Source organism: Varanus komodoensis, unplaced genomic scaffold, assembly GCF_004798865.1.
Source record: "Varanus komodoensis strain SLA01 unplaced genomic scaffold, ASM479886v1 scaffold23, whole genome shotgun sequence".
Lineage (NCBI taxonomy): Eukaryota > Metazoa > Chordata > Lepidosauria > Squamata > Varanidae > Varanus > Varanus komodoensis.
Genome location: NW_025335627.1, coordinates 12,315,900 through 12,340,606, shown reverse-complemented (window position 1 = coordinate 12,340,606; position 24,707 = coordinate 12,315,900). Strand labels below are relative to the sequence as shown.

At 42.0% G+C, this 24,707-nt stretch overlaps 1 protein-coding gene across 8 annotated transcripts in view; it reads right to left on the bottom strand.

Annotated features, from left to right (window-relative positions):
- The window catches only part of LOC123024263 (receptor activity-modifying protein 1-like), a 110,794-nt gene that overhangs the window by 28,839 nt on the left and 57,248 nt on the right, over positions 1-24,707 (bottom strand). For all 8 annotated transcript variants that reach the window (XM_044431771.1, XM_044431770.1, XM_044431767.1 and 5 more), the window contains one exon: positions 14,884-15,022. In XM_044431771.1, coding sequence (XP_044287706.1) covers positions 14,884-15,022 — 139 coding nt within the window. The remainder of the gene's footprint in view (positions 1-14,883; positions 15,023-24,707) is intronic.

Sequence of the window (24,707 nt, the reverse complement as noted above, 5' to 3'; positions counted from 1 at the left end):
GTCCGTGAGATTTCTATTGTGGTCTACTTGATGCATTCATCAAGTTAACTGCAGCCAAGCACATACCCTGGACTTCAAGAAAGCAAACTTTAACCAACTCAGAACAAAGATAAGTGAGGTGCCATGGTAACTTACTCTTAAGGGAAAAGGAGTCCAAGAGGGACGGGAAATCTTGAAAAAAAGAAGATTCTCCAAGTACAACTATGAAAAATTCCAACAAGAAAAACATGTAGAAGACAATAGAGGAAGCCCATGTGGCTCTACAAAATGTTAAGTGACAGCCTGAAAGAAAAAAAAAAGATCATGTACAGGAAGTGGAAACAGGGCCAGGTCACAAAGGAAGAATAGCAAGGAATTGCAGCAACAGCATCAGGAAGGCTAAAGCAGGAAATGAACTGAGAATAGGAAGGGATGCTAAGAACACAAGAAAGCCTTCTTCAGATACATCCAGAACAAAAGACATGAGAAAGAGAAAGCTGTTCAACAACTTAAAGTGGATGGCAGAGTGATAACAGACAACAGGGAATAGGCAGAAGCACTCAATTCCCACTTCACTCCAGTCTTCTCCCACAAGGAAATCTAAAACCAAGAGGAAGTAAGCCGCCCCGAGGTTTCGGCAAGGGGCAGCATAGAAATGTTATAATAATAATAATAATAATAATAATAATAATAATAATAATAATAAAAAGTTCAAGCTGGAAGTGAAAGATGGCAGCCCAAGATTGGCAGACAAATGGTCATGAAATACCTAGATGGGGTAAACACATTCAAATCTCCAGGGTCCAATGAACTTCATCCCAGAGTCATAAAAAGGCTGGTGGAGGAATTTTGATAAATCATAGAAAACAGGAGAAGGACCAGATGAGTGGAGGAGGGTTAACACGGTCCCTATCCATAAAAAAGGGGGAAAGAATGAACCTGGGAAATACATACCAGCTAGTGTGACATCAATTCCTGGAAAAATTCTGGAGAAAATTATTAAAAAATCAGTCTGCAAGCACCTCAAAGAAAATGGAGTGATTAATAAATGCTTGCTTGGATTTATCAAGAATAAATTGTGCCAAACTAATTTAATCTCATTTTAAATTAGGGTAACCTCCCAATGGACAGCAGAAACACCGTGGACATAATCCGCTTTGACATTAGCAAAGCTTTCCACATAGTGTTCCACAACATCCTGATAAGCAAATTAACAAAAAGTGGACTAGATAGAAAAACTATCTAGTGTCTCCAAAACTGGCTGCTAAATTAGACACAAATAATGCTCATCAGTGGCAGCTTCTCAAACTGGAGGGAGGTAACTAGTGGGGTGCCGCAGGGTTCAGTCCTGGACCCAGTGCTATTCAACATATTTCTTAGATGAGGAAGAACAAGGAAAGATAATCAGACTTGCAGATGATACAAAACTGGGTATAATAGTGCACACCCTGAAAGACAGAATGAATATCAGTAGGGACAAATACCAAGCCCTCCACCTAGGAGGAAGAAACCAAATGCATTGATACAAGATGGGGAATATGTGGCTCAACAGAACTGAAAAAGAAAAAGACCTTGGTGTTATTGTGGACAACAGGCTAACTATGAACCAACAATGCTATGCAGCTGCAAAATGGGCAAATATGATTTTGGAATGCAATAACAGATGTATTACTTCCAAATCACAAGAAGTAATAGTTCCCCTATACTCTTCACCACTCAGACATCATTTAGAATTACTGTGTCCATTTCTGGGCACCAGATGCAGAAAGAGGGAGAAAAACCAGAAAGGATCCAGAGGAAGGCAACAAAAATGATCCAGGGTTTGGAAACAGTGCCCAAGAGGAGAGACTGAGAGAACTGGGCATGTTCAGCCATGAGAAGAGAAGACCGAAGGAGGACATGATATCCCTCTATAAGTACCTCAAAGGCTGTCACAAAGAGGAAGGTCAAGATCTCTTCTTGCTGATGCCAGAGTGTAGGACAGAATAATCAGTTCAAGTTGCAACAATCTAGATTCAGACTAGATATCAGGAAATGCTTCCTCACTGTCAGAGCAAGACGAAAGTGGAACCAGCTGTCTAGAGAAGTCACCTGCACTAGAAACACCAAAAAGAAAATGGACAGTCCTCTGAGTGGAATGGTTTAATTGGGAGTCCTGCACTGAGCAGGGGATTAGGCCTGATGGTCTTCATGGCCCCTTCCAACTCCACTATTCTATGATTACAGAGAGCAGTATAGATGGCTTGCAAAACCACTCTTTCTAAACTGAAACTAAACCACCCTGCTGTTGTTATTACCTTAAAACATGACTAAAAGCTGTGGTGTGAGAATAACTTGTATCTATGTATCACTCCTTTGCAGACTGCTAGTAGGAGTGAATCAGAAGAACTGAACAAAAGAAGGGAAAACATGCTGAGATGCTAAAATGGTGGATGGGGTAAAAAAGTTTTAAATAAATAAATAAGAACAGAAATAAATGGGAAATGAATATATTATTTTTGAAAAGCTTTGACAGCAACACTGAAGGAAGGCATGTGCTACAGATGTGGGAACGTGCTTCTTATAGTACAGTCTGCTTTATTCCAGTCTATTCTTGTATCAGCCATTGCTCCTTGCTTCCATTTATCTCTCTCTATAAACTTGTCTCTCATTTGGATGAAATATTGTGATCTGCACACTTCTGCTGAGCACTTTCTAGGCTAGCTGATAATGCGCTAATTTCAGTGCTGCACGTTGGTGACTCATTCCTGACACAAGGCTGGTAAAATTTTATTGGAAGTTTTAAATTGAATTTAAATTTAAATCAAATATTTTCATACACAACGCATTGGTCAAATCCATATTATTCCCTTCTTTCTCTTTCTCTTTCCTTTTTTGAACTAGAATCTGATTACTTTGCATAATCCAATTTCAAAGAAATGTATTTCAAAGAGAATAAATGCTTAAATCTTCTTTAGCTCCTGCATAAAATCAAAACTAGGGATATATTGAAATCACAATGCTGTGTAAAAGATTATTTTTATTCCAGTATGTATTTTTAAATGTTCCATTAATTCTTTTGATGACCAAATATATATTCACCATCTTGACAGGCTGTCATATATTTGAATATTGTTGTGTTTCATAGGTATGTAAGTCATTATATAATTATTAACTGAAATTAGAAGGTGCAATAACAGCTGAGTCTGGGGACACAGCAAACAAGAAATCATGAAGGAACAATAGCACCACTGTTTGCAGGTATGTATTTCAATAATTCTAGTTGGAGTAGTACGATTAGCTAGTAATTTCAGGCAAGATTGTAAACAGTCTGCTTTACTTTGTTCAGCTAGTCAGTACGGGTCTCCCAGGGCTGGGTGTAGTTGGGTGGGATGGGATTCCTGGAACCAGGCATAGGTTGAGGCTGTGACTGGTAGTTATTCCACCAATGAACTGGAAAAGGGGTTGGCAGTTTTAGCATCCAAAACAGGAGGCAGGATTGAAGAAAGAGGGATGTCGTTTTCAAGATGGTCTCTGCCACACACTGGTTTGGTAAGATAATGCAACCATTTATGAATAATGTAATCAGGGTCACCATTCAGTTGATTCATCCTCAGTTGAAGACCCCAGTGATTAATTTGTGGGGCACCCTAAGTCCAGGACTATGCACTAGAGAACCTGTGGGACACTACAACGTTCGGGACGGTGGCCTGCTGGGCAACAGAAGACCTGGAAGAGTTGCTAGCTCACTTGTAGTTTAAGCGTGGAAGGTCACACTGCCTGTGAGCCCCCGGGCACGCAGGCAGGGCAGGCCGAGAAAAAGCACACTCAGAAAGAGCCTCCTCAAAAGCAGGAGCTCCTCAGAAGGAGAGCTTTCTCTGGGAGCAGGGCACACTGAAGCCTGGCTAACTAACTGCAGCTAGGCCTGGGCAGGGCCTGGAGGACCAGGCGTTACACACACCTGGCCCGTTGAGATCTGGGCCCTCGCCTGCCCCCAGCCTTGGAAATAGCTCCACCTTCTTAAGGCCGCTTCTTCTAGCAAGTACTAGACAGTGATAAACTAAAATGTTTTCCCTAGATAGTGAAGGGACGCAATATGGTTTCGGCAAAAAGAGGTCCTGACAGACAAACAGGAATTCTGGAATTCTATGACAAGACTCCTAGAAGGGGGGGATGTGGTGGATGTGGCTTACCTGGATTTCAGCAAGGCCTTTGACAAAGTGACCCAGGAGATCCTGGTTGAGAAACTGAGGATTTTGGGATGCACCAAAGCACTGTCTGATGGATTTGGGCAGGGGTCCTCAAACTTTTTAAACAGGGGCCAGTTCACTGTCCCTCAGACTGTTGGGGGGGTCAAACTATAGTTTGAAAAAAATATGAACAAATTCCTATGAACACTGCACAAACCTTATTTGTAGTGCAAAAAAACCAGGAAAAAACAATAAAATGAACTATGTTAATCAACATAAACTTATTAGTATTTCAATGGGAAGTATGGGCCTGCTTTTGGCTAATGAGATGGTCAATGTCTGGTTCCATATCCACTCCTCTCTTCTGTATTCTTGCTCCTCTCTTCTGTATTCAGAGCCGACACATGCATGCAATAGGGGGAAGAGCTGGTGCATGTGCAATTCCTGCAGGCAAGACCAGCACAGCAGCAGGAGCTAGCCAGAGTTAGCAGAGAGACCCAGAGCACATGCAGTTGAAGGGAGCTGTCACAATTTGGCGTGTGAGCCAGCTCTCTGCTAGTCTCCGAAACAGAGTTTCAGAGTACACCTGTGACAGCTGAGCTTTCAGACTCATTTGGAGATCGTTATCTCTGAACAAGTCCGAAAGCTCTGAGGCGGGCTGGGTAAATGACCTTGGCGGGCCATATCTGGCCTGCGAGCCGTAGTTTGAGGACCCCTGGATAAGGGCATGGTTGGCAGACCAAAAGCAGAGGGTAACTCTTTGTGGGGAATCATTGGGATGGTGGTCGGTGATGAGTGTGGTCTCCCAGGGCTCTGTCCTAGGACCAATCCTGTTCAATATTTTCATCAATGACCTGGAAGAGGGGGTGACCAGTCTGCTGATCAAATCTGCAAATGATACTAAAATGGGGGCAGTGGCCACAAGTGAGGAGCAGGTACTCTGGATCCCAAAGATTTGGACAGACTATGAAGTAGGCGGGGGACAACAGGATAGCATTCAATGCAGATAAGTACAAGGTCTTGCACTTGGGGCATAGGAATGCATTCATGTTAGGGGACAAGTGGCTATGAAAAGGATCTTGGGGTACTGGTCAAGTGCAGGCTAAACATGAGTCAGCAGTGTGATGCCACAGTCAATAAGGTGAACACCACCCTTGGATGCACAGCCAGAAATGTGACTTCTAGATCAAGAGAGATCTTGCCACTCTATACAACTCTGGTGCACCCACAGCTGGAGTATTGTGTTCAGCTCTGGGCCCCTCATTACAAGAGGGATATAGCAAGGTTGGAATTGATGCAGTGAAGGTCCACAGGGATGGTGGCTGGTTTGCAGGGTAAGCCATATGAGGAGACACGAAGGGAACTGGGTCTTTTCAGCCTGGAGAAGAGAAGACTCAGAGGGGATCTGTTGGTGACATACAGGTACATGAATTGTCACGCAGAGGTAGCTCGTGACCTTTTTCCCCCTGTGGTGGAGGACAGGATACATTCCAATGGAGCAAAAATCAGGGAACCAAGATTTAAGGTGGACGGCAGGAAGTACTTCCTGGTGGTTAGAATCCCCATTGGTGAGGTGTTTAAGGACAGGCTGGGCATGCACATGATGGGCATGTCATGAGTGGAGCTGGCTGGAGCCAGGGATCTGACTAGATGGTCCAGGAGACCACTTGCTCTGTTTGTGTGTTTCTTATCCAGTGAAAGACCCTTGGGATGGGATTCAGAACTAAGAGATATATGACCTACAGGAGCATGGCTTAACAGCAGTGCCTTGGAACCAGGAAAGGCAAGAGTCCAAAAAGTGCTGGAAATAGCAACATCTGTCTCAGTAGGAAAGTATCCATGCAAAAAAACTGTAGAGTGACTTTCATGCCTTCTGATATGTTTTTAGGATGAACCTCTATTTATAAACATAACTAAGCCACAAAATGTAATGATATATCCAGTATGCAACTCAAAGAAACAACTTATGAATGATTAAAAGTGTGGCTTGGCTTGGCTTTGCTTTTGAAAGAGCACTATGCTTGCCCCTATTTAACATTATGGCATAAATTGTGCTTAGCACATAAATTGTGCTTAGTTAAGCTACAAGCCCCCAGAAACTGGTCTGTTGCAGTTTGCAGTTATGAATGGGTGAAGTTACTCGGGGCAGGAGACCATCTTGCCAGGACCAACACCTCACTTTTCCAGCTTCCTTTGACAGAGATGTCTGAAATGTTTATTGACACACTCCCCCGCTAATCTTTGTTAAACTGAAATTGTGGTTTCATAAAAGACCTCTCCTACAAGTGAAAGAACAAATGAATGAACAAACACGGAAGACCAATGGTCACAAGGAATTCTACCCCTTAACTGCCTTAGCAGCATAGAAGGCCCTTTTATTGCCATCTCACTAATGGAAGAAACTCTGGATCATTTTATTTATTTTTTATTTATTTTATTTAATATTTATTAAAACATTTCTATGCCGCCCCTTGCCGAGGCCTCGGGGCGGCTTACAACATCATGCAAAGGAAGGGCACCCTGGAGACTTTTTGGACTTTGCGGTACCTTTCCTGACCTGAAGCATGTATTATAGCTAAATTCCTATTACTGCTTTGAAGCCTCACTGGACATTTCCCTCCTACTTCCTTGTGCAAATTCCCTTATTTAGTGAAGTTCCTTTTGCAGGAAATGAGTGTCCTAGTTCCACTTCAGTTTTCACACTGGGTTCCAGGTGGTGCCTCTTAGGATTAAGTCCGGAACTGCCCCCTAGCTAGTTTCATGATCAGTCCGGCGCTGCCCCCACCTGGACATTATGTAAGAACATATTTATCAAGTTTAAGGTAGGGTAATCACACTGAGATCACCTAATAGTACAATGCTTTCTCCACTGGCTGCTCCACAGCTTGTCATCTGATGCATATCTAGCCAGCTCTCAAATCACCCTAGAAGCCATGAGTTGTCTAAGGGCATGGGAGCCCCTGGATTTGCACAACTTGACAAACCACACCTCTGCAGGCACCTGGCACAAGGCAACAGTCTCCACAAATAAATTAAGCCCCATGGGATGTCATGAGGTATGAACAGACCCAAGGACAAACAGCTCTAATGGCTAGCCTAGAGAATGTTTGGTCTCTGCTGAACAGCCTCCCAAAACCCCTGTATTTCCCTTTCCATATTAATCATATTGTCTTCACCATCTATTCAAAATGGAATCTAAATAGCCTTGCTGGAATAATTACTCAGCCAAACTCTCTTTTTAAATTGTTGTCATGCAACCACAAAAATAAAACAGCATAATGAATCCCCTCATTTAAATGGGTTTGGGTTCTTCTGAACATGTACCTACAAAAAAGGACATTTGCAAATCCTGCCTCATGAATACATGAAAGCACCTGCAACCTACAAACCAGAGCTAGATAACAGTCCAAGATAGACAAGGTGAAGACAATGCTGCACCTTTGGAGGCAACCACTGCAAGGAGCCCTGATCCAGTGAGGATCCATAGACAGAATTACGGTTCTCCATTCCCATCTTATGCTGGATTAGGTTGATTGACTAGGAGGGCCCATGTCACGAGTTTACAAGGTGCTGTTGGGCACCTTTATGGAGGAGGGCTCGACCGACCTCAGAAGTCTCCTAAGGGCCAGCCATCTCTCTGCGTATGCAGGCAGCAAAAGGAGGAGGAGAGAACAGTGCTTTCCCTATAGGCAAGAGATGGGCAACACCATCAGGAGCAGCCAGCACAGTCAGTGGTGAGGGCTGATGGGAGTTGTAGGCTAAAACATTTGCAGGACCAAAAGCTGCCCATCTCTGTGAGAGGTGGTTGTGTAGCTTAGGCCCAGGGAGGATGGCAGCCAAAGGCGCAGCAGTAACAATGGCAAAAAGGGGAATCCACAAACAGCATCTTGCTCAACACTCCTTCCCCCAGCCTGAAAAAAATACACAGAGAAATGTAATTTGCAAGTACTTTGCACAAACTGGCTTACTTTCAGATCAGTTACTCTTAAACAAAATGTTGTTTCCATTTCAGGTTAGATAGAGTGGCAAATTCCCAGACTTTTTTCAGTATTTTAATGCAAATCTTTTTCTAAAGCATACACTGTGGAGTGATTACTTTCTGAAAAATCCTGTGGTATCAAGAACAGATTTAATTAGGCTGAATCCCCACAGTCATTTATGTATGAGTTTATGGGTGGCGGTTTGTATCTTCTGCTGTTGTCCCAGTTATTGTATGTGGGCAGGGAAGGAGGGGAAATGCCCCTAAGTTTGCTGGCCAATTGTCAGAAAGCCAACTCCTGCAGCTCATAGTACAAAACTGATAGCAGGACAGCAGTAAACTGGATATTTGATTTTGACATCAGTCTTTCTCAGACTCTGGTTGCATTCTAGCCGAAATGGCCAAATCCTTTGTTGTTCCTCCTGGCCACTGACTGCCCTGGCAGTTCCATAGCATGGCTTAGGAGGAAAAGGGTCTGAAGTGTTAGCTTGAATCTGTGGGCAGGAGCAGTCTGGGCTAGGTGGGCTTTTCTCCCTCCCACCCCCGGTGGAGAGAGAGCGTGGGTCGGATGGTGGGCAGAGGAACAGCAGACACTGAAGCAAGCCTTGCTTGTGCCTGGAGGCTGAAAGAGGAGGTGCACCCCTGCTCTAAGCACCACAGCAATCTTTGTATTTCTAATTTTTGCCATGTGAAGTGAGTATAGTAAAGGTTTCTATATTGCTGTGGGCAAAAATAGAAAAAAACCCAACTGAATGATATTAACAGACCAGTTACAGGCAGATGGTAATACTGAATACCAATGAGTATTAGGATACAACAGCAACCAACTGTTGGATCTTGCTTGGGCCTTCTGGATAGTTGTGCTATTTTTGGTTTGTTTTCATTCCGTGATATTTGGTAGGCTTACACCCAGGCTCTCGGAGGGCTGATAATACCATGATGTCTATTGGAGAAAACAAACTGCACAAAAGGCTTATGAGGATGTCTGCAGCAAAATAAATTTGATGGAACAACCAACCATATCTCATAGTAAAATGGCACTTGGATCTTAATTCCAGTGAAGAAACATGAGTTTTTTAAAAACAATTCAAGTCTCCTGAAGGCAGTTTGAATTATGTGTCATTTTAATTAAACTGGGCCAATTATAATTTTTGTTATAAAAATTACTCCCTCTTAAGAGTGCTTCTATTTGCTTTGAAATACCAGTGCTTTGTTCACTCATTTTTATAGGGCATTACATGACATCATCATGAAACTGGTGTTTTCCTATCTTTTTGTTGTGGTTCTTCTGTCTTTCAGACTTTATGTGAAATGGTCACTGAAGTCAAAGAGCATTTCTGTGTGTGTGTGCACATTCTCATAATGATTCCTTTCTGGATGGCACCATTCTAGTACCATGCTCTTATTTTTAATAGTTGATATTTTAGCATGAGAATATTATTTAGAATATCCTTTAAAAAGGCAAAATCATCATGCGATGGTACCTTTAGAAAAACTGTGTTAGTGCAAGTTAAATAACTCATTAAATTTGAATTTTAAATGATTTAAATGAAATTAGAATTTTAATTGAATTACAGCTTCTCTGTCTGTTCTGCTATGTCATGTCTATTGGAGTGGCCAACACATAGCAGATCAGCACATATACAAAACTCATATAGTATGACTGTCATTATTACACTGATTTATATCCTTCCTTTATTCCTCTTGCAAGGTCATTTAAGGTTGCCCTCCTCACCTTTTTATCCTCACAACAAAACTGTGAGGTAAGTTCGGCTGAGAGTGAGTGCCTGGCCGCCCAAGGTCACCTAGTGGCTGAGTGGGACTAGAGCCCCGATCTGCTGAGCCCCAGTCCCACACTCTTAGCCACTGTACCACACAGGCTCTCTGATGTGTGGAAAGCCAGTCACATCCCATTTATGATAGGTAGCTCCAGACCACCCAGGCCGGAACCCCTTGTGTCTCCTGGCAGAGATGTTTACCTTCAGGCACTTACCATCTGTGTTGGAACGGATTCTCCATAGGAACCTTTTGCAGGGACCTACACAGGGTCCTCAATTCCTGTCTGGTTCTAGCTCACACATTTATCCTTGAAAATAATTCTTTGGACAACTAATTCCAACATAAAATGTATGGGAAGTCTGTTCTCCCCTGCAGAGGAGGGCAGGATGCGCTCCAGTGGAGCAAAACGCAGGGAACCAAGGTTCAATTTAGATGCCAGGAAGTACTTCCTGACAGCTACGACCCTGAAGGCATGGAATGGGCTTCCATGGGAGGTGGTTGAGGCCCCATTGGTGAGGGTGTTCAAGGATAGGCTAGGCATGCACATGGTGAGCATGTCATGAGCAGAGTCGGCTGGAGCCAGGGGTCAGACTAGATGGCTCAGGAGGCCCTTTTGACTGTTTCTATGTTGCTATATTTTCCTTGGTGTTGGTGATCATGTCTGAATGTTTTGTGTTATTTAGATTTCAAGGGGAAGACTGAAACCTCCAGTTCCAAACAAATGTATGGAGTTCTTCATTTTTTACAGCATGCTCATTTATTTCCTCAACAGTATTTTGAAGAAAGAAATACCAACAAGGCCACACAGTTCTATGCTGCATTACAATGGTGAAAAGATATGTGCTGATGCATAGTTGCCCTAAGCACACTGAGGGTATTTTTATCTTGGTCCAGCTGGAACAGCTGCATGTCAAGTTAAAATGAAGTGGGTCGCAGCAACATGATGCAATCTCACATGGTTATTCCAGCGTGGGCCGGCTCAACCAATGCTTCTCTTGCTTCAGCTGAATTCCAATAAAAACAGTTCACGCAGTCATTGCCATCTATTGTATTCTCATGATTCTCATGGAGAACCATTTCACACAGGATTATGCATAATGGGAGGGAGATGGAAAAGAGAAAGGAAATGTCCAGGGGAGGAGATGACTGGATGGTGCCCATCATCATCATCATCACCATCGTCATCTCAGATATTCATGATCTCAAGACCACCCACAAAGATACTTACTCCTGCCAAGAATTGCCACTAGATAAGCTCTTTCCTAGCTTCCTGTTTTTGCTGCCGAAGTGCATCCATGATATACGTTATATCTTGCAAACACTGCCATTTGGAGTGTTCATTGTGCAAAATGGATGGGTCTGTGGTTCCTGATGCTATGCTTTACTTTGTTGTATTGTAAGACGACTGCCTGGTGACAGTGACACATGCTCTGGTAACTTCCCGATTAGATTTCTGTAATGCGCTCTACGTGGGGCTACCCTTGAAGACGGTTCGGATACTTCAATTGGTGCAAAATAGAGCTGCCAGGCTGCTGACGGGGACTGGGTGTTGTTCTCATATAACCCCAGTCCTCCGTCAGCTCCACTGGCTCCCGATTCAAGGTGTTGGTTAAGACCTATAAAACCCTAAACAGCTTGGGACCTGGATATCTAAAGGAACGCTTGCGCCCATATATGCCCTCTCGCCCCTTGAGATCAGCAACAGATGCCCTTCTCCAGGAACCCTCCATGAAAGATATTAGGAGGGTGAGTACCCGGAGGAGGGCTTTCTCTGCAGTGGCACCCCATCTATGGAATGCGCTCCCCAGAGAGGTCTGCCTGGTGCCGTTGTTATTTGTTTTTCGGCGCCAGGCTAAGATCTTTTTATTTAAAACTTACTTTAATTGTTAAATTATTTAATTAATAGGATTTTAAATTTTTAGCCGAGAATGCACCGGGGGTTTTTAAACAATTTTTTTTATTTGTTGTATTGTTATTTTTATGCATTTATGTATTCTTTGTGAGCCACCCCGAGGCTTTGTTGCGATGGGGGTGGCATAGAAATATTTTAAATAAATAAATAAATAAATAAAATAAGACCATCCCAAGACTATTTGGTAGTGGATGGTATACAAAAGTTTTAAATAAATAAATATTCAGAGAATTCACAGGCACATCATCTATGCTAAGAGGCCGAACAAGTAAGTGAAGCTGGACCGAGATTACTCTTGGTTGATCTCTTAATCAAGCAGCTGTTGTTTGCACTGATGAGGAATGTGGGGCTGGGAAGTACTCTGGTGCTGCCAAGCCATAGGCCATGCCTCACCAGAGCAATGCACCCATGGCTTGCCAGCCTGAGCAGGGCACGCCTGGGCCTCTCCATCCTGAGGAAAGAGAATGGGTTCACACTGCCTGGGGCTGTCATCCTTCAGCAACAAAGCGATCTGGGTGCTGCCATGGAATTCCATGGAGGTTGCCCTGACTTCCCGGGCATAAGGTGGATATATATGTGATAAAAATTTCATATATAGTGTTAGATTCTGATTATGTTCAGCCTCTCTGGATTATTACCTCAGTGTAATTACCTCAGGAGCAAATGTTACAATGCCATATTATTTTAAGCAAGAAAAATTCAAAACTAACCATGTTTTCTCACAGGTCAAGCAAGCTGCAATCAGCAAAGGTACAATGAAAACAGATCACTTTGTGCTTCACTCCCCCCTACTGTACTTGGGAGATCAGACACTGGAGACACCATTAATCCAAGGTGTCAGAGTACAAGATGTCATCTCTGCTTCACTTGCATTTTAAAATGTGTTTCTGATGTAAAATGATCAGCTCGTTGCACAGCTGTGAGGCACCGCTTCCTGATCCTGCTGGCGATAGGAGCTGGAATGCATCTACATACTTTTCTTAAACCCTTAAAAGATTTCCAGACCTCACGATCACACCAAGGAGCATATTAGCCATGGAACAAAACCTTACATTTGGGACGAGATCCTTACATTTGGGCCTGCTTACAACAGCCGACAGGCCCCTACACAAGTATTGATTTAGCACCTCATGCATGTATGCATCTCTTTATTAAGGGGAGAGTTTCTTCACTGGATTTGGAATCACACGCATCACTGTTTCAACATGATTAGACAAGTTCTCTCCCATTGCTTCCCTGCGGAAGCCAGTCTGACTGGAAAGCAGTCCAGTTATATAAACATTTTTTTTTTCACCAGGCTGAAAATTCAAGTTTTTTTGCAAGTACTTTTCCAGTTCTTTTTCTTCAGGGATCAAGCTACAGTCTTCAAGTGGGATTGCAAGATTGCCATTTTGTTGTCTGCATCTGGGCACCAACCAAAGAAGGCTCCCAGGGCCTGGCAGCAGTCTGTGCCAGAAACAGCAGTGCTTTGCCAGTTTGCCAGCAATGGCGGGTGTGGGCTCAAGAGTGCAGCGGACAGAGCTGCGTGGGACTGAGCAGTCTCCTCCATGCATTTCATGTCAGGTGCCTGACATGCAGTCCATCATTTAGCTGAACTTTCCCCTGGAAAGGCCAGGAAAGTTACAGGTAAGGTGAGAAAACTGGTGCTTAATTTAAACAAAAAAAAAAAAAAAGGTACAGTGCAGGATGTGATATAAACATAGGAGTAATCCAGGGTTGCCAGGCCTCAGGATTCAACTAAGTATGAGGAGATTAACCATCAGTTTAGGATTTCCAGTAGAAGGAGTTAATCTCAGAATCAGGATACCATTTTCACAGCTCAGCAATCGTTTGTTTGTTTGTTTTGCCTTTTCTGTGAGAACCAGAGGGCTCAACCGCAGAGAGGCAATGCAAATAACACACACCAAAGCAAGTTTAAAAATCACATAGCAAGCAAGAATGAAATGTGCCACCACTGTAACCCTATATGTGCCCACTCAGAAGTAAGCCCCCTTCAGTCCAAAGGGTCTTACTCCCAGGTTGCTGTAGATATGATTGCGGCCTAAAGCCTGAAGAAATAAAGTCTTAGGCTGCAGTCATGTATCTACTTACTGAGAGTAAATCTCCTTGAAGGACTTCTGAGCAGACATGTATAGGGCTGTACTGTTAACTGCCCACTTAAAGGCATCAGTGAATCCAGCCAAATGTATCTATATGGCTGTCTTGTGACCAGCGTATCTGGCTGCACACTGGCTCTTCTATTGTTTTACCATATGCTCATGGTCTGAGAGCATATGCTGAGACCTACAAGGGAAACCTGATGAAGTGAACAGACCATGAGAACAGTTCAGGGCTCCTGGGAAACAAAGTGGAACAACAAACAGAAGGATGTACTTCTTAACACAGAATACAGCTGAACTATGGAATCAGCTTTCACTGGATGTGAGGAGGTTCACCATCTTAGAGGGCTTTAAAAGAGGGTCACACAAATTCATGAAGGACAAGGTGACCTCTGGCTGCTTCCACATCAGCAGCAGCCTGCTTGCATGCCTTCAGAAGCCAGTAGCAGTCTGGAACCTCCCAGAGGCATCTGGTTGGCTGCCTTGGGAAAGGGGACGTGAGACTAGATAGGCCTTTGGTCTGGTCCTGCAAGGATCTTCAATAAGCGAGTGTGCCTGGCAAATTGGACATTTTGGATGCATGTACATATTGAAAAAGTACACTAAAATTTCTTCAGCATACATGATATTTGATCTGACAAAATCATGGTTCACACTGTACACACAAATTAGGATGATGCTAGATTATCTTCCAGAATTTAGAAGATGGGGGAAGCCGAGAGAGCGCTGGATAAAGGCAGCTCACATTCGTATCTGCAGTACTGTGGCAGGTCTTCTGCTGTGAAGATTTCATATGACAAGCCGAAGCAAGGTGTGTGTACGGGTTCCCTTCAACTGGAGCAACAACAGAAAAAGCCTCCTAACACTGGGGTTTTCCTGAACAGAATTCCTGAAATCCAGTACCCCATTTTGCAGGTATTTACATCCCCCTTTGATTCTCATTTGATAAGACAATTTGGCACTCACCCCAAAGTCTTATCCCAGTCACACCACAGCGTCTTCCTGAGAGTTTCCATGTCGGATTTGAACTTGCTGAGACAAAAATCCTGGATGAGTTGCCCATAGGTGGTTTCATGGCATGCAGTGACCACAATGAGGTGATGGGCTGAAATTGGGAATGAGGGAAGAGGGAGAGATTTTTAAAAAAGGATTAAGGATAGGATGGTGTAGCTTGATTCAGTTTTCTGGATTCTGTTAATTACTCATATGAGAAAGATGCTATATTCCTTTGTCTTTCCTTGTTCTTGGGCTGAGCATGAAATGAAGTATTTATGGACAGTACTTATATGTATCATTGAATATTTTAGACAGGTGTAATAAATATAAACTACTCTTCCTTGGTTTGAAGGACTGTATAAACTGACTAGGGGTGGTTTCAGTTAGGAACTTATTTGTAAAATGCTGGAATTGTCCTCCAGAGGATCCAGCTTCTGTACCTAAAAGATTTGACCCTGGTATTAAAATTTGCTCATGTTATTTAAAAGAATTAAAAGTTTGCATGTTTGTTGAGTGTAAAATAAAAGAGCACAATTCCATAGAGTAAGCACCCTTCATTTGTAGAAGGTGATATCAGATGGACATATATGAGACCGTAGGTAGTGTGGAAGGCTTCATGGAGGACATAAGGCCCCCTTAGGTATTTTTCTTGTGCCACCATCACTTCTCAAGCAAGCATATGCACATGCATGAACACGGCTTTATTTATTTACTACTGACTTATTACTAAATGTATATTTCACATTCTTAGCCAAACAGCTCCCTCTTCTTACCCGCAATAGCTCATCCCACACCAGCCTCTAAAGCAGGTGATTTAGTAGCACAAGTGGCGCTGTTTCCTGGGGGCAGGGTCTCCAAGGCCAAGCCCCGCCCACATGGGTGGGTTGAAAAAGAAAGGCTGTCCACAGCGCACCCCCCACACCCAGCATTTGTCCTGGAAAGCACCTCTGAAAGGGCAGCACGGGGGCAGTGCTTCCCCCAGACTGGGGGCAGCAGGGGAGGCCTCTGGCTGGTAAATCCAAGCCGTGGGAGCAACATGCAGAAGCAGTATACAGGGAAAGCGAACTGGGAGTCGTAACAGACGGTGGAGCACACAGAAGCCTTGCCCTCTCACGACTGGATTGCCTTTTCTTTCTCTTTTTACAGACTCTGCCCCACAAGAACAGATATTCTTGGGAATCCTGTGTGAGAAACACAGTTCTGTATGAAAGCCTGTGTGTGCTGTGGGGTCAAACTGAATGTGGTATTATTTATATACATATTTAGCCCTTGCATGGCTAACTTGAAAAAAAGACCTGCCTGGACCTGGACCCGGACCCCAGTATGTGTCTATGGGAAGAGGGAAGCATTAACCCTTTGCCCCCAGCTAAGCACACTCATACCAGCTTTTTTAAAGCAGTCAGCTGTACAAGGGCTAAATACTGTATTGCTTAATTTAATATGTCTTTATTTATTCTTTGATATATAGTTCAACAGCCATACTGACCTAGAATGGTTTACAATTTGGCCCATAGAAGGCACAGTTAACGAGATACAGTCCGTGACCTGTCTTGCATATATGCCCGACCGCCCTTTGAGATCTGCGGGAGAGTCCCTTCTCCAGGAACCCTCCATGAAAGAAATTAGGAGAGTAAGTACCCGGAGGAGGGCTTTCTCTGCGGTGGCGCCCAACCTATGGAATTCACTCCCCAAAGAGGTCCGCCTGGCACCGTCGTTACTGGTTTTTCGGCGCCAGGTAAAGACCTTTTTATTTAAACATCATTTCAATTGTTAAAACATATGATCTGGCCTGGGCAACTTCTTCTTCCTTCTCTTTCTCCTCCTATATTTTTATTTTATACTGATAATTTTAATTTTGTATTTGTAAATCAATGTATTTTTTGTATTGTTATATTTAATGGTAATTTATTATGTACTATTGTATTTCAATGTATTTTATCATGTTGTAAGCCGCCCCGAGGTTTCGGCAAGGGGCGGCATAGAAATGTTATAATAATAATAATAATAATCCATGTCTAAATTACAAGATGTGACCAACCCGCCTGCCCTTCACACAAACACAGAGCTGTTTAACAGCACTCTTGACCTGGGCACAGGATGCTAGCAAGTGTTGCTTCCTCCAGGAACATCCTGGATATAAAAGTAGCCTGTGAAGTTTGTGAAGAGATATGATATTGCCTCACCCAAAATAGACTGTCTGTTTAGGCTGGTAAACAGCCAGGACACCAGCTTATTGCTTTTAAATATGGTATAAATATAGCAGCTGCCTCCAAGCTAACCAGTTTTTTAAGTTTATTGCAGTAATATAGACTCCTTTCTATATCCAGTCATACCCACTGAAACTAGAAAATTGATTATCACTAGATAATCAACACAGGTTGAACCTACATATGCTCAGCTGAAGGGAAATTCCACTGAGAACAGCCAGTCTTTCCCCCAGAGATGAAAAAAGCAGCCCAACCTTCCCCATAAGGTTAACTTTTATCAACAGCCCCTAGATTTGACACCATCCTGATGTACTGGAACTCACTAATGAATATTTCAAGTCACTTGCATGTAGGGATGCGCAGAAAATTTTATCTTTTTGAATTCCAACACCACCCAACCCGACCTTTTCCACACTCTGGATTGGAATGTCAGATTTTGCACTTTACTGGTTGATGCAAAGCAGTGCTCCACTAGAGATGTATACTTTGAGAAAAATTGTTTGAAAACATATTTAAATTGGGAGGTTTATATGGGTTACTGTTTTTGATCAAATTTATGTGGAAATGGGATAGAAGAGACTTGTGAATAAACACATGCAAAAGTGATGCAATTCAGAAACAGATCTTTCCATCCATCTCTACTTCCTAGTAGTTTTACTAGTGTTAAATTGGTAATAGTATAGCCAAGTCCTTGGAGACTTATCATAGATCCAGGGTGGTTTAGTGGCTAAGGGCGTGGGACTGGGACTCAGGAGATCTGGTCCCTGCTCAGCCAAGGAGCCAACTGAGTGACTTGGGGTCAGTCACAAACTCGCAGCCCAACCTACCTTGCAGTATTATTGTTGTGGGGATAAAGCTCAGAGCAGGATATAAATCTAATAAATCAACAAAATCAGCCATCAAATAGATGCTAGCAATGCACCTTTTGGAAAGGCACAATCCAGGTGCAGTTCAGCATTACTATTAAATTGGCTTGGACCGTAAGTTGCTCCTTATTTATGTACCAATTCACTTTCCAGCTGTAACTGTCCACAGACCCCCACAGGAAAGGAGCAGGAGCTTCATAGGAAAGATGGTGGCAGGGAAAGCAGCATTCTGTGAGAATGGCCTCTGTACTATTCACAGAAGGAAAGTTATGATCCAGACCATTATAGGGGAATAGCCAAAATCACCTTGCCTTCATAAAGAACAATAGTGTTTAAATGTTATTTAATTTAATTTATTTAAACATTTTTATGCCGTCCTTTGCAACAAGCCTCAGGATGGCTTAGAGACACCTTCATGTACTTTTCAGCTCATGTTCAGATCGTGGAAGGCCAAAAATGTCCATGCAGATTTATAAAAGTAATTCCAAGAAGACTACATCTTTCCTTTCAACCTGTAGGAAAACTGAAACTAAGAACAGGGCAAGGTAACTAAAGAACTAGCCAGCAAAGGGAGGACTTGCATAGAAATCCTGCAGATTCTGCAAATAAGGATGGATTATTGGACACGGTCATCTTACAGACTAATTTTATATACTTCAACTGTTTATAACCTTCCAGGGCTGCAACTTTCCTTCTCATAGCAGACAGGTGGTACATTGCTAGGATTAAAAATATTCACAGCTTTGGACTGCTGATATATTAGTCCTCAGAGTTTTCTCCCTTAGCAATGGCAGGACTGCATGGAATGTTTGCGATGAAATTTAAGACCTAGAGAAGCCCGCCTGTTTTCCTACTTTATTATGAATCCTAGTTCTGCTTAATGGTGCCTTGAGGGAGGGGGTTAGCCATCAGTACCTTCACTGGTAGGAGCATGGGGTGAGCCCAAAGCTACCAGCACAGTTGGGTATGGAGATGGCTCCAGGGATTGCCTCTGATGTCCATTCTGGGGGTGGAGCAGGCTATGGCTTTGCCTCTCTTGTCTACATGCCTAATATTTTCTCCTTTGTCTTTTCTGAGTACCAAGATGTTTTAATCAAGCAATTACTCACCATGTTAAATAGTGTCTGTATAGGCACAAGCATTTGCTTTGATCACACTGGGCTATCCGTGAGCATTTTCAAGAACTATGAAAATATTACATTTTTGATAACCTTTTGCATTTTGAACTGATTTCTGTTAAGATTCAAAGGTACTGCATCTACATGCAGCTATCAGAACACCATGGTGGGTCAAATACACTGCAGAAACCAAATTAAAATGTCAACAGAATAAGGCCATGCCTACCTCTTTACATGAAGCCAAGCTATGCATTTATTTCTGTGGATGAAAACAGCTTGCTGTCCCTGCCTCCTGCTCCTGGCTTCATTATACCTCATTGTACAAAACTTTGGCAGCAAAATGTGTTAAGTTTAGTTAAGGGTTTCAGCACTCTATGTCTATTAAGTTTAGTTTCCTTTGGATGAGTCTGCACTGGAGACTGAAGGAGACGTCCAGTGGGGTTTACAACTGCTTCAACACCTGAAAATCCTTTCCCGAGCACCTTTCCAAGTCTTTGCCCTGTTTCTCAAGCATCACACTCTCCTCATTGCTGACAGACATCTTGGCAACATTTCTTGGTTCATTTCTAGTTGAGACCCTTTGTCTGATCCAGCAGCTACAAACCTCTACAATCCCAGTTCATCCATGCTCATGGATCTCCTCAGCCCCATCCAACTTCATGCTCTGAAACTGGACTTTGGGGTCAGCTTTGACCCCATCCAGCTATTGATCGAACAAGGCCATAGGCTCCTTACAAACTTCTTTGCAGTTGTTCTAAGTTATTCTAAAGATCACTGCAGCATCTTCTCCATCTGTTGGTGCAATGCTGTAACTTATTTCAGAACTACTAGTGTTTGCTTCCTCTCGGCTCAGTTGAAACCAAAGAGCACAGCAACGTTTCACTCCAAAGACCAGAGGAATACTGGTCTTTGAAGACTAGGGAGAAAGCATGGGGGCAGAACTATTGAGTTTAGTTCCTTGCAATAAGAGAACACAGAGTCGTTATGACACCTGCTTTATTTACAAATATTGAAGCAGAGCATCAGAGAAAGGAAACAGGCACTCTCCGAGAGTGGCCAATCTGCTGCTCTCCCTCAGCTGCTAAGAGTTCCTGTACCTCAAAAGGCTTTAGTTTCAACCCACACAGTCTACTCCGATCATCTTTCTCTGCCCCTCTAAATTCAGTAATATCAAACATCAGCATCTCAAACACACCATCCACCAGGCACTGATCTTGGAGTAGACTTCTGTAGGTGAATTGGACATTTAGGAAACATCCAAGTCGTTCAACACTTTAACATTCTTTTGTCAAGGGCCCTGATTTCCACCAGGTTGTATGAATTTTGTTAAATATGCTCCATCTGTGTTTTGTGAATTGTCAGGAGACCTCTGTTTCATCATCTGGTCATTGATGGAATTGATTTTTTTAAACCAGAATTTCATTCCAATGCACAGTAGATAATATAAATTAATTAGCATGCTTAGTTTAAGGTGAACTGCTGTCATTTCTATGTCTAATCACTGAAAACAGCTATCTATCACTATGGTTTGCCTGCAAGGAACCTGATGTTGGAGAAATCCATGGCAGACTCAAATAAGTTTTGGTTTCTATGAATTCTACTTGCAGATTCCAGAACAGACCAGCTTTTTTTTTTACTGAAAACCAGTTTTTCACTTGGGCCAGGTAGATAGCTGTGCTAATTCACCTCAGTGCTAGTGTACATGTGCTAATCCACATTTGTATTAATTCACCAATGCAAGAAACCATGTTTTGGAATCATGGTTTACATCTGAAATGAGCCAACACATAGACATCAATGGATTAGATTATTCTAGTTAGAAAAGCTTCAATATGCAAAAAAAGGGACAGATTATGTCAGATTATAAAATAATTGTTTACCTTCATCTTTAAAGCTTGTGTTTGCTATTCAACACATCATCAATTCTCAATTAACAAAATTTAATTTGCCAGTAAATGATACAGATTCTTATGACTAGCTAGTGAAAGATCCTTGTACTTCTCTGAGCTCTTTCCAATTCAAGAAAAGCTTGGAGGATGTGCCTTGTAATAGACATCTACGATATGGGTGGTATCAGAAGTGTGTGTGTGTGTGTGTGGAGGGGGGAGCAATTGCTAGTGTTGCCTAGGTGCCCAAGTTTGCCATACCTGATAATCATGAACTGAAGGCTGATACTGTGATGGAAAGGCAAACCCAATTCATCCCAAACTATTTACACCTAGACATGCCATTTAAGGAGAAAAATTAAATGTGGTCCCCACACTGAATTCAAATGAATTCAAAATATACCAGGTATATTTACATAAATGTAACAGGTGTAATGATCTATTCTTTAATAAATTAACCTACAGAATGTTACCCACATTGCAGCTGATCCATTAAAATGGGACCTTTATGTGACAAATAATGATAAATCACTACAACAAAAATGGCACATAATAATAGTCACTGTCCATATTCCTCATCAAGCATGGTGCTACAGTACTTTCATTTTACAGAGTTTATGTCAGATCATGCTTGCATTCAGTATGTGTATCTTGCCAATTAGTCTAGAAAGCTGTACACAAACACTTTGAATATAGTAGCTTCACATGTGACATGTACACTTGAGGGTTGGAATTCTGTACAAACTGCTTTGTAGAGTTTTTTTAATTGCACTGTGATCCAGACTTTGTCCACACTCAAAGATAACTGTCAATGAAACAAGTTGTCTAGACTACCATTTAATAATAAAATATCAGGACTATGCAAAGTGACTACTTGGTATTGTTTCCAGAGGCCTGGATCCCATGGATGTAAGAATAGATGAGTGGCTTATTTTCATGTTCCTTCCTTGCATAAAGCCACAGGTAGAGTGGCCCTTGCCTTGTCAGTCTAGTATAAATCTAGATTGGCAGATTGCACTTAATCCAAGGCATTCAGCAATCCTGCCTGGCCCAAGGAGTTGACCTACCTGTGGATGTACAAATGTTGTTGTTTGTGCTGATTGTGTTTCAGAGGTTGTCAAGTATCTTTCGCCCATTGATGGAGTCAGATTTTTTATAAGAATTTTCACTCATGTACATTAGCACTAGTACACTCTTGAAGATTATTATATATAAGCAGGAATACAGTAGTACTAATATGTACTTATGCTAATACATTCCTGCTAATTAGCCCTAATTTTTCCTGAAAGTGAAAAACTGATCCACGGAATCTATACAACTTGGGAAAAGTTGGTCCTCTATGGAATCGATAGGCTGGATTCAGGGAATCATTTATTTATTTTATTTATTTATTTATTAAAACATTTTTATGCCGCCCCATTCGCCGAAGCCTCGGGGCGGCTTACAACATAGTGTGTATGACATACAACATCATGTGAATCTGTTGCAGATTTCGCTAATATCCCTAGACCTACCACAAACACTATTACTCATGGGGGACTGATTCTAAGCTATGAACCCATAAGGTACCATTACCAAATTCATTCTGAATATATGAAGAATTTTAGGGTAATTACTAAAACTGGTAGCATCTTCCCAACACACATAAAACCTATTTTAATTTAGCCAAACCAAGTATTTAGTTTTGGTATGTTTGCCTAAATATTCAACTTGCAGTGGGGGAAAAGAATCAAACACATTTCTGGTTAATATAAATCTCACTCTAAAATAGTAGTTCCGTTCGTAAAGAAGGGCATTTTAAAACATCACAATCCTATTTCTGTTTGCTCAGAAATAGGTCCCTCTGTGTTCAGTAGGACTTACTCCCTAATAAACATTTTAAGATGTCAGTTAAAGAAATATATGATTAACCAATTTATGAGCAGAGCTGGCTGGAGCAGGGGTTCAGACTAGATGGCCCACAAGACCCTTCTGACTTGTCCTATTTCTATGTTCTATGAAAGAAAAATGTGTTACTTTTTATAATAAAGAAGGATCTTGTACAATTTGGAACAGCTTTTTTTAAACCAACATATGATCAATTTGTCATTTCTTGGACAATAAAAACATCTGATAAAGGAAAGAGACAATTTCTGTTTCCTAGTGAAGAATTACAAACTAAACTAGTAAATAGTTAATTATGTTGTACAGATAAGATCATTATATATAGCACAGCCAATACATTATTCAGTAGAGTTCTGCCATGGAGAAAAACATAGGAAAGAAAGAGGAGGAAAGGAAATGGTCCCTTCTTCAAACAATCCTGCCATCTATACAAGGATGAACATTTTTCAGTACACTAACTGAAGCACCCCATCAAAATGTCAGGAATATCATTGTATCTACTGTAGATGTCAGTGTATCTGTTCTTTTTAGAAACAACCAAGTCAGAAGGGGTCTCCTGGGCCATCTAGTCTGAACCCCAGCTCCAGCCAGCTCTGTTCATGACATGCCTACCATGTACATGTACAACTAAGAATAACTAAAATATTTGTTCTCAAACTTTGAAAGGCAGGAATAATGGAAAGAGGGAAGGAACTTGTCACATTTATGCTCAATTTCAGTTATGTGTGTTGACAGAAAGCATGTATTTTTAAAAAACAAACCAGTCGTAAAACAAGAGAAAGTAAAATGCTGCCTTTGCCTTGAAAGAGACAGTGTGGTGTGGTGGTAAGAGTGCTGGAGCGAGATCCAGCTCAAAGCCCTACTCAGGAAGCTCTTACTAGGTGAGCTTGGGCCAGTCACAGACCTAACACAACACAAGGGTAGGCAGAGTCACTGTGAAGATAAAAAGAGAAGGGGGCAATCTATGCATGCCATTTCAGCTTCTTGAGGAAAGGAGATTGCTACTGAAATAGAATACGGAAACCCTTAATCTCATCCCCTACTGAAACCAAGCCTGACTTCTTGGAGCAGGGGCTAATTTTCTGTAAAGCAGCATACACATTGATGGCATGATATACAGGCATGCAAGCACAAAAAGGAGCTGATGTGTAATGGACGGTGACCCCCACTGGCCTTCCAGCTCATGCGCACATGCATGCGCACATGCACATTTGCAGATGTAAATGGCATCTTCACATTGTACTTCAAAAGCATGTTGTTCTGCTTTGTTATTGGACAGACACTTGGACAGTTATTCTGTCCAAGTGTCTATTTAAATACTGAAGAATTTTTAGTTAATTTATGTTTACTTAGTTTTATAGCTTTAGTTTTACAAATATAACATCTCTCTTTCATATAGAAACATAACCTTGCTAATATCACACAGCATGCTCACTGCAGGCAGTCTATTTTTTTTGTTCTAATTTATGAGAAGTTTTATAATATACCATAATTCTAAATCACTGCCAGAAATCTTGTGATGTTGTGAAGGATGAAAAAGGCCAACCAAATCCGCAAAGCAAGAGATGGAAGAATGAAGAACTATGAAGAGTAGGCAAAAGTTTGAGTAGAGGAATTAATGAAAGTGACACCAACCTGTTTTAAAGACTATTGTCCTTAAGTTACTTACAACTGATCAGTGGAAGCTAGAGAAATACCCCTGGGCACTTCCCCCAGTCACATATGTCTTCCTAGTTGTACAACCACTTTTAAAGACCTAGCTTTAAAAATGTAAGATATTGATGAAAGCATGGATATGATACTGGTGTATTTGAAAGACACTGGTTGCTATCA